At 36.1% G+C, this 18,074-nt stretch overlaps 1 protein-coding gene across 1 annotated transcript; it reads left to right on the plus strand.

The window, feature by feature from the left end:
* The first annotated feature begins 15,052 nt into the window (after positions 1-15,052).
* Positions 15,053-16,477, plus strand: LOC147404641 (L10-interacting MYB domain-containing protein-like). Its single transcript, XM_086437757.1, has 2 exons — positions 15,053-15,638; positions 15,722-16,477. Exons 1-2 carry the CDS (start codon positions 15,315-15,317, stop codon positions 16,358-16,360), a joined length of 963 nt encoding a protein of 320 aa, XP_086293883.1. The 5' UTR covers positions 15,053-15,314; the 3' UTR covers positions 16,361-16,477.
* The last annotated feature ends 1,597 nt before the right edge of the window (positions 16,478-18,074 follow it).

The following is an 18,074-nucleotide window of genomic DNA, read 5'->3' on the forward strand; positions in this document are numbered from 1 at the left end:
GATCGATCGGGTTATCGCATGTGGCTAGCATCTGATTTGACACAAAAGGTATTTTAGTACACTTCCAAGGTCCATGTAAAATTACTTTTTCTTTTGAAAATTCATTTTCTAGAAAACAACTTTTTCTTGAAAATTTTTTTTTTGGAAAATACTTTCTTTTTGTAAACCATTTTTCCTATTTGAAAATGGGTTGAAACCCGAATTTAAAAAAGAATTTGATTTCCATTTTGATTTAAATGGCCCGGCCCATAATGATTGTTGGATCGAGATGGACTGGGTCATTATGAATTATTGCAAAAAATAGATTCTTTACTGGGTTGGTGCACCCATTTTAATTTCCAAAACAAAATTTTTGATTCTTGAGGACAACCATACATTCTGATCTCATGCATACATCATTTACATACATTCACAATCAGAAGCTCTCATTCAAATAACAACCCGGGAACACCCACGATAAGTTCGAGTCGTGGCTTATATGGGAGGTTTCTAGACTCTAAGCTTACTATATGCAATGCATTTTTATCTGACCACCCTTACCCAAGTATACCTATATACCTCTCAAGCGTACTCAATCAAACGGTACATGGTGACTTGGTTTGATATACCGTATAGGTGATAATCTAAAACTCCAATCTACTTCTCTGAAGTTAAAAACAGCCAGTTTAATCCCCAGATCAGAGATGGCGCACAATGCTTGAGCAAAGGCATTCTTAAATCATCTCTTTTCTAGAATAGACGTAGTCTATCCTCCTAGTACCGTAGTACATCGGAGCAGGATCTCGCTTAAGTACTGGTTTTGACCAAGAAATGCAACTGATGTACTTGGATTATCTTTGATATACCTATGAGTACGAGTCAAGAGTTGTAGCTTTTATAAATGGTTTGGCATCCCACGAGGGAATCGACCATGTACTAGTACTACGTTGGCAATCGGGACATGTGACTGTGTGGCTCACAATAGATCAAAGGCTCAGGTCGTTCCAACCTGGGTGCATCGATATACCTTTCAGAGTCACCTGATCAGACGACACTGATGCCCCAGTTTGATATACCCTAAGGTACGTGACTGGAGTTGTGGTTTTCATGAATGACGTCGCATCTCCGAAAAGATCAGGCCACGCACTAGTGCCACGTTGGCTATATGGGACGTGCAAGCGTGCAAAACAATAAACGTGCTTGTGGTGTGTGCAATACAGGGTGGGGTGTGCCCGGGGCCTCTTTCAGATAAATGGGCCGGATCAGATCATCAATGGATATCAAATAAATACTAATCAAAACTATCACATCAGAACTAAGATCAATATATGCCTATCAAAATATATAGCAATCAGGATCATGATACATCGAATGGGCAAAAATTATGGACACTAAAATAATCGATCATAGGCCAACCAATTAATTTAAATCAAGCAATCAACATGTGAGACTTAAGATTCAATCAATCAAAATATCCAAGGGGTATGATCACCTCAATCGGATATCAAAAGGAAACCATGTACCTTAATCTGGCACATGACCTATTCAAATGAGTATTCACTAAGTTGACTCATTTCATAGCATTGAACATCGTATAACATAGAAAAATATCTCATGGAAGCATTAGAATGATGCATAAATGGAATGCATACAGAATAAACAATGAATCACATGAGACCTATAATCCAATCGAATCAACCCAATTCATCACATTCAAAATCAGGGTATTACAACAACGCATATTGTGAGAACACATAAGACAATATATTAAGACCAAACCACACATATCGAGAACGAGTTCAACTGAGTTGACTCAACCAAATTTTTTTTTTTTTAATTTTTTTTTAGAATTTAAGAAATGAGTTTCCTCTTGAATTAATCTCAAAATTTCCCCAAAATCGGGTTTTTTACTTGATTTTTGGATTGGTTTTGTTGGATTTGAAAGGGATCCAATCAAACTTCGATAAAACTCAAATTCTCCATTGAAAAAAAAAACGAAAAAACTCTAGAGATCAAACAAATTAACCAAAGAAATTTCTCCAAAAAAAAAAGAAAAAAAAAATCAAAAACCAAAACAAACACGATATTTAGCTGATCGGTCTCATCCCAACATGAGAGCTAAAAAACTAAAGAACCCAAGAAGCTTTTATAAAAGATAGCATAAAGAGATGTTGAATCAAATAGGCAGCAAGGGTTATAAATCAGCAACAATGGAGCCCCAAATTATTATTTTTTCACTGTTAATTAGATACATTTCTCTCAAATAAAAAATCACCAAACACTATCAACATTGAAAAGTTACCACAATCTGAACGAAGATCATCCAAAATAACCCAGAATCTTAATACGGACAAAGAGTACTCATCACAAAAACAAGTATATCTTATGCAACTCCAGCTAAACAAAAAAAATTTTCACACTCTTCGCACGATTGCGATCCAAAGTAAGATCCATAAGAATGATACCGACACCTCCAAACACAGATATAAAGTCCGAAGAAAGTGCTTCGATAATGTATTGGTTGTTGACCTGATTGGGGAGAAATAAGACCGGTCAAACAGCAATTGTGGCTCAGTCTTAAGTGTTACCGATGCCTGGTGGTTCGACTATAACATTATAGATGAAACCAGAGATGACCATGAAATAGGTTGAGAACATGAAAGCGTAGATAGTTATGGCAGGGAGAGAATGGTAAGAGTTTCAGACGCATTCGAGGGATGCAAAGGAAGTTGAAAGGGATGATCTACACGATGTGGAGGAAAGGATTGATTGAATCTACTTAATCGGATGAAACAAAGCTTGAGAGGGTTTCAGAATTGTCCTTTAAATTCACAAGATCTTCAAATTCACCCACTTCTGCTTGTAGAAAACCGATTCAATAGTGAAACACCAATTTTTTTTTAGGAAATCTAATGCACCAATTTTTAACATTTTTCCTTCTTGATAATCCCTTCGTTTTGGTCATTGTGGGCTAGATTGAGAATTTGTATTTCAATCATGGAGAAACAATGGTTTCTTCTTGAACAGAGGTATGGATTTTGGTTTGAACAATGTGAGACAGGAAGAGATGAAGCTGTGAGTGAGAGAGAGAGAAAAAAAAAAAAGAGATCAGAAAGGGACGTTGCTGTCTCTTTCTCTTCCCATTGAAGAAGGAGATGAAAGAAATAAAAATCAATTTTTTCTTATTGCACACCAGCCATCAAATAAAAAAACGTTGCTGTTAAAATGGTGTGAAAACTGAAAAATAATGATATTACTCATGGCACACTATCCCAAACAGCACTTGTTGTTGGCAGAACCTCAAAAAGAATTTTTTTAATTTTTTAATTTTTTTTTAATTTCCTTGCTATCAATGGACAGTACGCTAAAAAAATTATTTTTTTTATTTTTATTTAAAAAAATAAAAGAAAAAACAGAAATAAATAAGTGAATACATACTATCCAATGACAGATCAAATAAGCTCGAAAAAATTAAAAAAAAATTCTATCGAAGGAAATATTGTCCCCAACTAATAAAACCTCCTTTTAAAAAAAATCATCAAAAGATCGATCAAACACATATCTCGAAGAATTTTATTTGATTTACTGTCAAAAGACAGATTAACAAAAACTCTCTTTTTTTTTTAAAGAGACTTTATGTTTCAATAATCATCAATCCATTCTTAATAAGACTATCTTTTCGAGATCCTGCAACATTTATGGTCACCCTAAGTGACCCTAGGTCAAACCACCAAAATAATACTTGATTGAACCATACCGATAATATGTCAAATTAGGATATTCAGAATTGAATCACATGATCCATAATTAAGCCAAAAAGAATGATAAAAATAAATAAATAAAATAAAATAAACAAATAAACAAATAACTAAAAATCAAGTAAAAAGGTCCTACTAGCAACGCATCCCATAATTGGGGCTTTTCAAGTCTGATCCTCAATGGTCCCCAGCAAAGTCGCCACTGAAAGCGCCCTCGATCCGTGGGGTGCGCGGATCCGCTTTTGACCTTTGAGGTTTGGGAATCGCCACCTAGTTATTGTGGTCTAGGAACCGAATACTGACTCTAAAAAGGCAAATACTACTAGTCTACGAAAGAAAAAAAAAATGGGCTCGGGGATCACGTTACGGAGTTAGAAGGTGTTAGGCACCAACCCCGCCCGGCAAACGCCGGTCTCTACTAATTCCCAAATAAACTACATTGCTAAAAGACCTAAGTAAAAAATAATGAGAAATAGATACATTTCTGAAGACAACGGTTTTATTCCCTCAGATCTGATAGAGTAACTCCTTGTACAGTATTCATTGCTTCGTTCTGTCTCCGGATCTGATTTTTGAGCTCCGAGGCAAGGTATCTCTTTCTTAGATCTAGATTCTTTGAATTTTTTTATGGATTACTGGGTGTTTTTGAAGGGCTTCTAGGTGTTTTTTGAGCTAAAGTTGAGGTATGGGTGTTAGGTGAGGAGTCAGGACTTCAAAATAAGGGTTTATGGGAGGTTAGGGAAGCTTTTTGACCTACTGCTCTTAGGGTATATTTTTTTGATACGAAAATAGGTTGTAAGGACCCCTATTTATAGATTTTTTAAGTGATTGTTTTTAAAGAGTTTGTGTTTAATTATAATTCTTTTGGAAAGAGTTATTGTTTAATTATAATTGTTTTATGTAGAGTTATATTTTAATTAGAATTGTTTTAAATGGAGTTATTACCTGATTAGAATTGTTTTAAATAGAGTTATTATTTAATTAGAATTCTATTAGCTTTTTGACTTTTAGTCTCACTTGATTGACTTTAAGATTTTGACTTTAGTCTTACTTGATTGACTTTAATATTACTTGATTGACTTTAGTCTTATGTGATTGACTAAGAATATATTTTTATTTTTTGAAGAACCCCCCATTATTATATCTTTAATTTTTTGGGCCCCCAAATAAATGGGTCCTTTAATAAATATCTACGCAACCATCAACAATTTTGCGTGAGAGCCTGATTGATCGATCGATTTTTTTAGTTCAAATTTTTAAATTAATTTTATTAATGCTTCACTTTACATTATTTAATGTTTTATTTATTAATTTCGGAATTTAAAATTTTTTTAATTGGAAAATTACCGTTTTCCCCCTAAAGATAACTTTTGCGTTTCAAGTCAGTTTTTGATGTTCCAGGATGTTTTATAATCAATTTTTCGTAAGAAATTCAATGGGAGTATTGGTTTGTGTCATTTATGAAAAAAAATTGTGTGAAATGGTCGTGATTTTATGAGGGGTATTTTCGTAATTTTATCGAATTTTGTGAAAATTGGTGAAATGATTTATTTGATTTCGATTTGTTATTTTATATGTTTGAAAGGATTTTCCTAAGCGTAACGTAGGCTCTAGGGATGTTTTAAGATTAGGGGTATTTTGGTAATTTGGTCATTTTTTTATAATTTTTATCGTGAAGCTTCTTTTTGTCGGTAATATGATAATTTATATATTTTTTTAGTTATATTTTCCTAGCGTAGCGTGGTTTCTAAGGTTTTGTTAGTTTGAGATACCTCATCCGAATTTCTAAAACATATCTAGTAACAAATAAAGCATTGGAATAAACATCTATCATTGGGAACCGTTGCAATCGGGTTGACGATTTGATTAATCAAGCGAATGCAAAAATGGGGTGTCTACAGCGGGGGGTGTGGACACATTAAGCCGTTGCACATTATGGTAATGTGTAAAGGTATGATGGTAGCAAGGGTATTGATCGACAACGGTTCAGCTCTTAATGTTTGTCCTCTACAAATGTTGCAAAAGCTAAACACAGATTTGTCTCACCTCAGGCCAACTAGAAAAACCATCAGGATTTTTGATAGTAGAAAAATTGAGTCGCTAGGAGAACTGGATCTTCCTGTCACCATTGGTTCATGTACATTCGAAGTGACATTTGAAATTCTAGGCATACCCTCAGCATTCAATCTCCTTCTAGGAAGACCCTGGATCCATATCGCAGAGGCAGTCCCTTCTTCCCTACATCAACAGGTCAAATTCATTATGGGACAAAGTGTGAACTTCGTCATCGTAAAGAATCTCATACCCGTTGATCGATCGCCGGATGTACCTTATATTGATGTAGAAATGATCGGAGAAAACGAGGGGTACCATTCCTTCCAGTTCACATCTATTAATCATATCCCAAGAAGGAAAGAAAAGACAAGGGCAGAGTTGTCGGAAGCAAATTTGATGATTGGACGAGTAATGAAAAAGGCGGGATAACGTTCGAAACAAGGGCTAGGGTCTAAGGTAAAATGTAGGGCCACTTTGATCCACACGCAAAAGTACACTCCCTACTTTGGTCTTGGATTCAAGCCTACAAGGAAGGACATCTCTGACCTGAATGATAAGAAGAAAGAACTTCGACTTGCACAAATACAGAATCACGAGCCTAGCGTATGGAACTTGGGTAAGATACCACATATCAGCGTCAGTTTCCCACAGTTGGAGAAAAGACCCAAGGAGCTATCAGAACCGCCATCAGCCAACCGCATCAAAAAACCAAGAATTGCAAGTATTAAGCCCATTCAAGTGCAAAAAGATCATTTGTTGAGTCCCCGCATTCCTTTACAGATGGCATAGACATCTTGTTCGAATGGAATTCCGAAAAAAGTCAAAAAGAAGAAAAAGAGCCCGCCAAGGCGGAAGTCACGATATGCGAAGAAGAAAAATCATTGTTCCCCTTTCAAATCGATTGGGGATTTGTCGTAATTCCACCCACCTGAAAGCTCCCTCGATCCGCGGGGTGCGCGAATCCGCTTTTGACCCTTGAGGTTTGGGAGTCGCCACCTAGTTATTACGATTTAGGAACATATCAATGACTCTAAATAGATGAAAAACTAATCTAGAACAGAAAAAATTGAATTCGGGGATCATGTTACGAGGTTGGAAGGTGTTAGGCACCAACCCTCCCAGCCAAAGCCGGTCTCTACTAACTTCCCAAATAAGTTACATTGCTAAAAAATCTAGATAATAAAAAAATAAGAAAATATACCTTTCCGATAGCAAAGACCTTGTTCCCTCAGATCCGATAAAAACTGTTCCTTGTACCGTATTCCTTGCTCCGTTCTGTCTCCGGATTTGGATTTCTGATCTCCGAGGCAAGGTATCTCCTTTTTTGATCTGGATTCTTCGAATTTGTTAATGGTTTTAGGGTGTTTTCAAAAGATTTTTAGGTGTTTTCTAGGCTAAAATCGAAGGAGGGATGTTAGGTAAGGAGTTGGGACTCCAAAACTAGGGTTTATGGGAGGCTAGGGGGCTTTTAGACCTACTTCTCTTAGGGTTTATGATTTGATACGAAAATAGGGTGTGAGCACCCCTATTTATAGATTTTTTTAGGGGTTGATTTTGATGGAGTTAGTGTTTAATTAGAGTTCTTTTAATTAGAGTTGTGTTTTAGTTAAACTTGTTTTAGGTAGAGTTGTATTTTAATTAGAATTGTTTTTGGTGGAGTTGTGTTTTAGTTAGAACTCTATTAGATTGAGTTATTATTTAATTAGAACTCTATTATTACTTTTGGTCTTATTTGATTGACTTTTAATATCTTGACTTCAATCTTGCTTAATTGATTTTAATTTTGACTTTAGTCTCACTTGATTGACTTTAATTTTTTGGAGAACCCTCCTCTATTATATCTTTAATTCTTTGGCCCCCAAATGGAGGGGTCCTTAAAGAAATATCTCATGAACCCTCAACAATTTTTCATGAGAGCCCGATTGAACAATTTTTTTAGTTCAAATTTTTACATTAATTTCATTAACGTTTCACTTTAATTATTTAATGTTTTATTTATTAATTTCAAAATTTTTAATTATGAAAATTGTGAAATTAACGTTTTACCCCCGGAAAGGACTTTTCACGTTTTAAGTCGATTTTTAATGTTCTAGGATGTTTTAGAATTGATTTTTCGTAAGGAATTCAATGGAAATATTAGTTTGTGTCATTTATGAAATTTTTTGTGTGAAATAGTCATGAAATTTATGAGGGGCATTTTTGTAATTTTGTCAAATTTTGTGAAAATTGGCGAAATGATTTATTTGATTTCGATTTATTGTTTTATGTGTTTGAATGGATTTTCCTAATCGTAACGTAGGCTCTAGGGTTGTTTTGATGTTAGGGGTATTTTGGTAATTTGATCATTTTTTAGTGATTTTTATCGTGAAACTTCTTTTTGTCTACAAGATGATGATTTTTATGTTTATGGAGTCGTATTTTCCTAGCGTAGCGTGATTTCTACAGTTTTATCAGTTCGAGATACCTCATCCGGATTTCTGAAATACATCTGGTAACAAAATAAAGCAATGGAATACACATCCATCATTGGGAATCATTGCGATCAGGTTGACGAGTTGATTAATCAGGCGAGTGCAAAAATGGGGTGTCTACACCACCCTACAAGTACTTGGACTTGACGACAGTCATACGGAAGTGATGGTCATATCTGAACCATCAATGGAACCACTTTCCCGATTTATTTGTCCTGCAGAAGAAGGGCAAATCTTCAAAAATTGGGAAAAGTACCCAATCACTTACGAGGCCGTGATGGGGTCCAGAATCCCTACAGCCTCCGAAAAAACGCTATTAGCAAAATCTCGTCTGCTGGAGGACCATAATGAGCCCTCGTCCTCGGAGCAAGACTGTTTTAGGAGCTCACCTTCATCGCTAATGAATTTGCATGATTTTTCTTTATCTTGTTTCAGGCGTACAAATAGTCCGTAAAATCCAAAAAAAATAAAAAATCTTTTAAAATTCAAAAAAAATCAAAAATCTTTCAAAATTCAAAAAAAATCAAAAACTCTGCAAAATTCAAAAAAATCAGAAATCTTCAAAATACCAAAGGTTTTCAAAGAATTTCCTCAATTGAATGAATCTTATGACAAAGAGCAAAGTATGAAAGAGATGAATACGACTTTGACCTCGAACTTGACTTTGATCTCATGGGGATCGAATAAGAGTCAGAGGAAGAGGTTGAGTATCCTCCAAAAGAAATCAAATAACTCATAGAACGTCACGAGAAGGATGTTCAACCAAATATAGAAGATACAAACTCAGTAAGCCTAGGCACCGAAGATGACCCACGAATTGTCAAAATCGGAGCCCTATTGACGATTGAGCAGAAAGAGGAAATGACAAAGTTCTTACAGTTGTACCAAGATGTATTCGCATGGTCCTATCAAAACATGCCTGGGTTAGACACAGATTTAGTCGTTCACAAGTTACCTATCAAATCAGGAAGCAAGCCAGTCAAGCAGAAACTACAAAGGTGGAAACCAGAGTGGACACTTAAGGTCAAGGATGAAGTAATAAAGCAGTTCCAAGCAAGGTTTCTCACGATATCCACCTACCCTGAATGAATGGCTCGCTAACGTCGTTCTTGTACCAAAGAAGGACGAAAAAGTGTGCATGTGTGTGGACTACCGTGATCTGAATAGAGCCAGTCCTAAAGATGACTTTTCATTACCACGCATCGACACTTTAGTCGATAATACAGTGGGGAACGGTATATTCTCGTTCATGGATGGCTTCTCGAGTTATAACCAGATAAAAATGGTTGAGGAAGACCAAGAGAAGACTGCGTTCATCACACCTTGGGGCACCTTTCACTATAAGATTATGCCATTCGGTCTTAAGAATTCGGAGCCACTTACCAACGAGCCATGACTGCCTTATTTCATGACATGATCCACAAGGAGATAGAAGTATACGTGGACAACATGATAGCTAAATCCAATCTCGATGAGGATCATCTGATAAACTTGAAGAAACTGTTTGATCGATTAAGGAAGCACAGTTTAAGACTTAATCCAGCAAAGTGTCTATTTGGGGCCATGTCTATGGAGGTTCATTGTTAGTAGAAGAGGCATCAAAATTGATCTAGTTAAAACGAAGTACATCATAAATATGGAGCCACCAAATCAAAGAAAGAGATCAAGGGATTTCTAGGGAGAATTCAGTACATTAGTCGGTTCATCGCACAACTAACGCCGATCTGTGAGATAGTATTTAAACTACTGAAGAAGAATGAGCCGAAAGAATGGAATGAAGACTGCCAAGAAGCTTTCGACAAGATTAAGAGATACCTGCTTAATCCACCAGTCTTGGTTCCACCTACACCAGGTCGACCTCTACTGATGTATCTCTCTGTACAAGAAAACTCCATGGGCTGTGTACTAGGGCAACATGATGAAACAGACCGAAAAGAGCGAACCATCTATTAACTTAGTAAGAAGTTCACAAGTTACGTGACGAACTATTCAACCATCGAAAAGACATGTTGTGCCCTCGTCTGGGCATCACAACGACTACGCTACTACTTGCTTAGTTATTCGACTATGCTCATTGCTCGAATGGATCCTCTGAAGTATCTCTTCGAAAAGTTAGCACTAACGGGACGTACCGCAAAATGGCAACTACTATTATCTAAGTGTGACATCGCCTATGTCACTCAAAAAGTCATTAAAAGACAAGTTATTACTGACCACTTAGCGGAACATCCTATGTTCGACTATGAGCCACTAAAGACAAATTTTCCTGATGAAGCCATTTTGTTTGCGGAAGTCGAGAGCGACGATGAAGAATCTAGTTGGAAAATGTATTTCGATGGAGCAGTAAATCAAAAGGGAAACGGAATTGGGGCCATCTTGGTCAAGCCAGACGGAACTCATATCCCCATTGTAGTCAGATTAAGGTTTCAGTGTTCTAATAACGGAGTTGAGTACGAAACATGCATTGTGGGGTTGAAAGCAACGATCAACCTCGAAGTGGATAAAATAGATGTATTTGGAGACTCAAGTCTGGTAGTCTACCAAACAACGAGAGAATGGAAGACCCGAAAGTAGAGACTAGTTCCTTATCATGAATATCTCGAAGATCTGAGCTCAAATTTGGCCCGGATCTCATTCAGTTATATGCCGAGGGCTAAGAACCAGTTTGCAGATGCATTGCCTACTTTGGCATCAATGATCAGCATCTCCGAATATACCATAGTTGACCCTCTTAAGAGTGGTATTCAAGATGAGCCAGCATATTGCTTGCCTGTGGAGATCAAAGAACATGAAGAAAAATCATGGCATACAGACATCAAGGCATTCTTAGAAAATCAAACTTTCCCACCAGATACCACAACAACCGACCGAAAGACTATTCAGAGATTGGCAGGACAGTTCTTCTTGAGTAGCGGAGTCTTATACAAAAAGTCACACCACGAGGTCCTCCTCAGGTGTGTAACAGAAACAAAAGCTCAACATCTGATCGAAAAAGTACATGGTAGAGTCTGTGGACCTCACATGAACGGACACATGCTCGCAAAAAAGATAATGAAAATGGGTTACTATTTGATGATCATGGAGAGCGACAGGTACCAACATGTTTAGAAGTGTCATTTGTGTCAAATCTATGCTAACAAGATCAATGCGCCACCTTCAGAATTGCACAATATGACTTCTCCCTGGCCTTTCTCACTATTGGGCATGGATGTCATCGGGCAGATCAATCCTCAAGCTTCCAATGGGCATCGCTTCATCTTGGTTGCCATCAACTACTTTACAAAATGGGTAGAAGCAGCATCTTACGCCAATGTTACAAGGGGCAATGTCTTGAAGTTTGTGAAGAACAACATCATATGTCGGTATGGCCTTCCAAGTGGAATAATAACTAATAATGCCAAGAATCTCAAGAACAAAGACATGTCCAAGATGTGCAAGAATTTTCAGATCACCCATCATAACTCAGTCATTTACAAGCCAAAGATGAACAGAGCAGTTGAAGCCGCCAACAAAATATCAAAAAGATCATCGAGAAAATGACTGTCACTTATAAGGATTGGCACGAGATGTTACCATTTGCTCTACACGCTTACCGAACGTCAATCCGAACTTTGATTGGGGCAACGCCTTATTCACTGGTCTATGGAATGGAAGCAATCTTGCCTATTGAGGTAGAGATTCCCTCTCTCCGGATATTAAAAGAAGTTGAACTGGATGAGGCAGAATGGGTCAAAGCCCGATTCGATCAGTTGAACTTAATAGAGGATAAACGACTTTCAGCAATCTGTCATAGGCAAACTTATCAACAGAGGATAGCACGTGTTTATAACAAGAAGGTTCGACCTCGAGAATTTGCATCAAGAGACCCAGTTCTAAAAAAGATTTTACCAATACAAGAAGATGCGAGAAGAAATTTTTGCCCAAATTACGAGGGGCCATTCGTCTTCCAAAAGGTACTGTTTGGGGGAACGTTGATTCTCACAGAGATGGACGAGGAAGGGGGCGATTGATTGCGCTTCAAAACGCGGAATTTCCAGCGTTTGCGTTGAAAAACGGCGTTTGACGATATTTTGCGTGTTTGATAACGCTTTTAAATGCTGCGTTTTGACGCGATTTACGAATGTTAACCGCTGTTTTGAAAAGCGGACGAGAGACGCTTCGCGCAACCGCGTTTAAATGCAGTCAAGTGAAATGACTACTATACCCTTCGACATATTTAGAAATTACAGCTTCTGTTCGCGATATTAACTTCGTTCATCGAAAGGGTTTTTCTCACCCATCGATTTCCTCAGTAGCAGCCGACTGAACTCATCGACGACGACCACCACCAGCTCCGATCTAACATATCGACGACGCCGACGACGACACTAACTTCGTTCAAGCGAAACCCATCAACGACGACGACGGAAAAATGATTTGAAATGCAAAAACCCATATCGATCGACACCCTTCATCGTTGAACTCAACCCCGATCAAGACAGCGACGAAGATCGACGGCATTGACGACCCCGTTTGCTATCGACGACGACTCGAAATCAATCCCTCCGTTTATCCTTTTTTCCGATCGAAACCCATTTTTCCAATCTTTGTGAGCTCTCTCTCTCTCTAATTGATTTCAATTTTTGTGAATAATTCTTGCCGAAATTGCATATTGAATAGAAAATCTTCTGTTAGGGTTCTAATTTGTTGGTAGAATTTTATTAAAATAACAAAAATAGAAATAATTTCTATAGATTTTTGCACCAAAAGAGCATGTATATCGATTTAAATTTGTGTGAATGATTCGTGATGAAATTGTGTATTAAAGGTTGGATTAACAGAAATTTTTCTGTAAGGATTCTAATTTCTTGGTAGATTTTTGTTAAAAAATAAATTAATAGAAATTAATAGAAATTTTATTTGTTAGAAATTTTTTCCAACTTATTTTCTTTTCCATTTTAATATTTTTCCATTTTCCATTTCTATATTATGGATAAAAGTGACAAGTTTGATGACTAAAATGTAAGATACCATTATTATCATTGGATATTGTTTCCAACTGCCTTTGCTCCATGTTTAAATTTTTTTGCTTCAAGTATGATATTTTTAATAGACCATGTGTTGAGCTTGTAACTATAATCAATGTGGAGGGAGTTCATAAAATTATTTGTTTAGTATCGAAACTTAATGAAACTCATCTTACAGTTATTGAGACGTTAGTTGTTAAAAAAAAAATTGATGATTTTAGTTTTTTATTTTTCAGTAAATAATCCAACTATCATTAATCTGAACAATTTTCTACTTTCTAAACTAGGAGTAAAAATTAAGATGATTGTGGTTTTTTTATTTGACCATTGATTCCCCATAAGTTTGAGTTGGGTTTTTAATTTTTATCAACCCGTGTTTGTATTTAGGAGAAAAATAGTTTGAGTTGGGTTTTTAATTTTTGTCAACCTATGTTTGTATTTTGGAGAAAATAGGATTACTTCAGATTTGGCATTGATCTTTGAATAGTAGGTGGCATGGTCCTCAACATTAGCCATTGCTAGAATTGCAAATAAGTGAAAGACTACCATGATTAATAGGTCTCTAACTGCCTCAATGATGTTGTACAATCTCATCTCTTAATATGTGGCTATATTTTTCTGTTTTTGAATGCTTCAAGTTTGATGCCAATGATCTCAAGATTGTACAATTTGAAATAATTTGAGTGAGCTTCATTCAAAAAGCAAACAAGATGCAGAATTATGGCGGAATTATCTATATGATTTGTTTATTTTCGTTGGGGATTAAATAAAAAATTAGTAACCTTGGGTATGATGTTAGTTTAGGAAACTTTTAGGAGTTTGATATTAATTGTCTAAAGTGGTCTTCTTTCTCTGTTCAGCCACTTTAGAAGAATCATAATTGTTGATAATTAAATTGCTTGTAGGTGAATTATCATTACTTTCTATATGATATGTGAAGAGAGTGTCAATCACCTACTCATCCATTGCCTTGGGACTAGAAGTATCTGGTCTCATTTTTTTTTTTCTCTTTTAGACATTTACTCGACTATCCCCTTTTCAATTCCATCCTTCTTTATTAACTGGCTCAGATATTATTTTAATGCTAAATATGGGACTCCTTTGGAGAGTTGCCGTTTGCAGTTTGTTGGTCTATCTAAAAAGAAAGAAATAGAAGAACATTTGGGGCAAGGAGTCTTTGCCTAATTCTATTCTGGCAACCGTATGTTCATTTTGTCTAAAAGTTACGAAGAGTTTAGGGGTTCCTTCTTTGGGCTTTGTAAAGTATGTGATAGGTTTTGCCAATGCACATTACATGGCAATAGGGTTGGTAGATCCTCCTTGCAACCTGAACTATTTTTACCTCTCTAACAGTTTTTTTTTTCTTTCTATTGTACTAGTATACTCATTTAGAAATATCCAATCCAACTGTTTCCGATTTAATGTGTGTGATGTTTCCGATTTTGACATTAAGAAAACTTGGATTAAGCTTAGGCCACCATTGTATTCATTATAACTTTGAAATACTTACACTACTAAAGGTTTAAATTTAAATCGAAAGATACCTTTTCATATGCATAATAATGTCAATATGATTATGTTTCTAATATTACAATCTAGTGGGGGATTGTAAGATGTATAATAATATTTGAAAGTGACATGTTTTATTTCAAATGTTGTATGCCATATTGAAAGTTGCCATAATTACCTTTTGATAAATTGTTAGTTCAATAGTAATTGAAATGAGCAGTCCTAGGTCAATGACTACCGTGAGACTGAGAACACACACACACATACACACAAAACACACATACAACAATTACTGTATTTTGTACAGTCAAAGATTGAGAACACAGGGCTCCCTCACCGTGGGACTGAGAACTGTGCGTTCTTCCGGCTATCTATATGATAACCTGACATTGCCTCCTGGTTTCTCTCTTTGATTATACACTGTGCACAAATTGTAGGTTGAGATGGTGTAAGTAATCAAATAATTTACATGATTAATTGAAATAGACCATTTAATATTTTGTTTTACTGTCGTCTCTTGTTATTACCATTGGCAGATGGAAGATAACAATTCAAAGAATGCAAAAGCAGATTGGACACCCAAACAACATGAAGTTTGGGTCGAAATCTGTTATGAATTAGTTAAGAAGGGGAAGATACCGCATAAAGTGCTTGACAAGACCGGTTATGATTTCTTAGTTAAAGAGTTTAATAAGAGAACTAATGTTTATTACGATAGAGGGCAAATGAAGAACAAGTGGGATAGACAAAAAGGTATATGGGGACGTTGGAATAAGATTTGCACGAATACTGGCGTCTCTTATGATGTTGATAATGGCATATTAGATGCAAGTGATGAGTGGTGGGATGGGTGGTTAGAGGTACATTTCTTGTTAATTTTTCATTTTATTTATTTTAAGATTTTTGTCTCTTTATGTAAAATAGGGTTTTTTATTTTTTATAGCATCATCCAAAAGATGCAATATTTCGAAAGCAACCTCTGAAGTTTGCGAAACAATTGGATTTCATCTTTGGAGGCACATATGCCACTGGTAGCCGGATGTGGTCACCTGCATCTGGTACAATGCTATCTGCATCAGTACCTCAGGATGAGAATCTAGATGAGGATGATCTAGATGATGTCATGCGAACCCAGCATCCAGAGTCTCAGACACCTCTACAGGAGACTCCTGATGATGCTGATGAGTTTGAGGATGATGCTACTCCTATTGTACCATCACCCACAACCCACGTTCGACGCAGAAGTGGAGATACTCTACCACCTCAAAGTCGTAGGCAGAAGACGACCACTGCTAGGCAAATTAGCCAGTCATTGGAGATGCTCGCAAATGCAGTCCACAGTCAGATATCCGCTTCTACCAATCCCACTGTAATTAAGAAAGGCAGTATTCAAGAGTCGATCGAGCTCTTAGACCAGCTACCAAATGTACCTACCAATAGTGATCTCTATCGTTATGCGTTGAAGATGTTTATAAAGAACAAACAATTCAGAGAGGTTTTTTGTGCATTACGATCAGCAGATGTTCGTCTTGAGTGGTTGGAGGGCGAGATGTCTGATTTTATGGCTGGAAAAGGCATTTAGACTTGTTTTATATGTAACTAAAATATTTTTTTGGGTTTTATGATGCACTTATAGAGTGCAATATACATTGGTTATTTTTGGCTGTTAGATGGATATTGTACATATTATATTTTTGGCTGTTAGATATTGCATATTATATTTTTGGCTGTTAGATGGATATTGTGATTAATATTTCTATTAGATGGATATTTTTATTTGTTGTTAGATAGATATATACTACTAATATGATTCATAAGCAGGTCATGGATTCAGATGTTGATACGATGAATACTATCGATTCAGCTGATACGGCTGACACTATCGATTCAAATGATGATTCCACCAATACTGTCGACTCAAGTATTTTAAGTATGGCCGTTATAGGAGGCGTCCTAGGTTCTTCATTTTATTGCGAGAATTTCTTACATAGGGAGTCACATAATAATAGTCAGTTAAAGGGGATTGATTTTGTGCGGGAAACACTGGATGATAATCGTGCAACGTGTCATTCATTATTTAGAATGGAACAACACGTATTTCTGAATCTGTGTAGTTTTTTGAAAGTTCGAGGTCTATTGAAGATGGAACGCTACATTACTATTCAAGAACAACTAGCGATGTTTTTATTGATAGTAGGACATAATCAAGGACAAAGATTAGTTGCAAATAGTTTTGATCACTCTGTTCATTCAGTTAGTAAGTATTTCAACAAAGTTCTTTTGGCTATGGTGAACTTATCAATGTCTTTAATTGTACCTCCCGACCTCAATGAAGTATCTTCGCACATCCGTAACAATCCTCGTTTTTTACCATATTTTAAGGTTATATATATATTTGAAAAATACTTGTTTCATTAATGTTTATATATTAATATACCTTAAAAATATGTAGGATTGTATTGGAGCGATAGACGGGACGCATGTTAGTGCATTTGTACCAATAGCGGAACAAATACGATATCGAGGACATAAGGGACTCACACAAAATGTAATGGAAACATGTTCGTTTGACATGTTGTTCACTCATGTGGTAGTTGGTTGGGAAGGGTCAGCTAATGATTCACGTGTCTTCCTTGAGACATTGAATACTCCCAGTTTAAATTTTCCATATCCTCCACCAGGTCTGTATTTAAAAGTTTTTCAATTATATCTGTTTATATATAATCTTAGAAATTAATATTTTTTTCTTGATAATAGGTAAATATTATTTAGTAGATGCTGGGTACCCACTTATGGATGGTTATCTCGCACCTTATCGAGGTGTTCGATACTATCTACAAGACTATAGGAGATCACGGGCAAATGGTCGAAATGAATTATTCAATCATTTACATTCTTCACTTCGAAACGTGATTGAACGAACCTTTGGGGTTTTGAAAGCAAAATGGTCAATCTTGAAGTTGATGCGTTCATATAATTTGGACAAACAACGAAACATTGTTATTGCATGCATGACATTGCACAATTTTATCAGAAAACATGTTATCGTCAATGAAGAATTTGTTCGATTCGAAGAAGAAGGATCAACGGGAGTAGAAGAAGAGGGCATCACTAATCAAGAGTATCCAGTTCCTCCATTAGTAGGTCGTCAGAGTCAACAAACAATGAAAATACATAGAGATTTAATAGCTGATGCCATTTTTACTGGCAATAATTGATGTATTTTCATATTCTGTTGGATAATTTTGTATTGTACTTATAAATACTGTTAAACAATGTTGGAATAAAGATTATAA

Source organism: Akebia trifoliata, chromosome 4 (genome assembly GCF_017979445.1).
Source record: "Akebia trifoliata isolate Shusen 1 chromosome 4, ASM1797944v1, whole genome shotgun sequence".
Classification (NCBI taxonomy): domain Eukaryota; kingdom Viridiplantae; phylum Streptophyta; class Magnoliopsida; order Ranunculales; family Lardizabalaceae; genus Akebia; species Akebia trifoliata.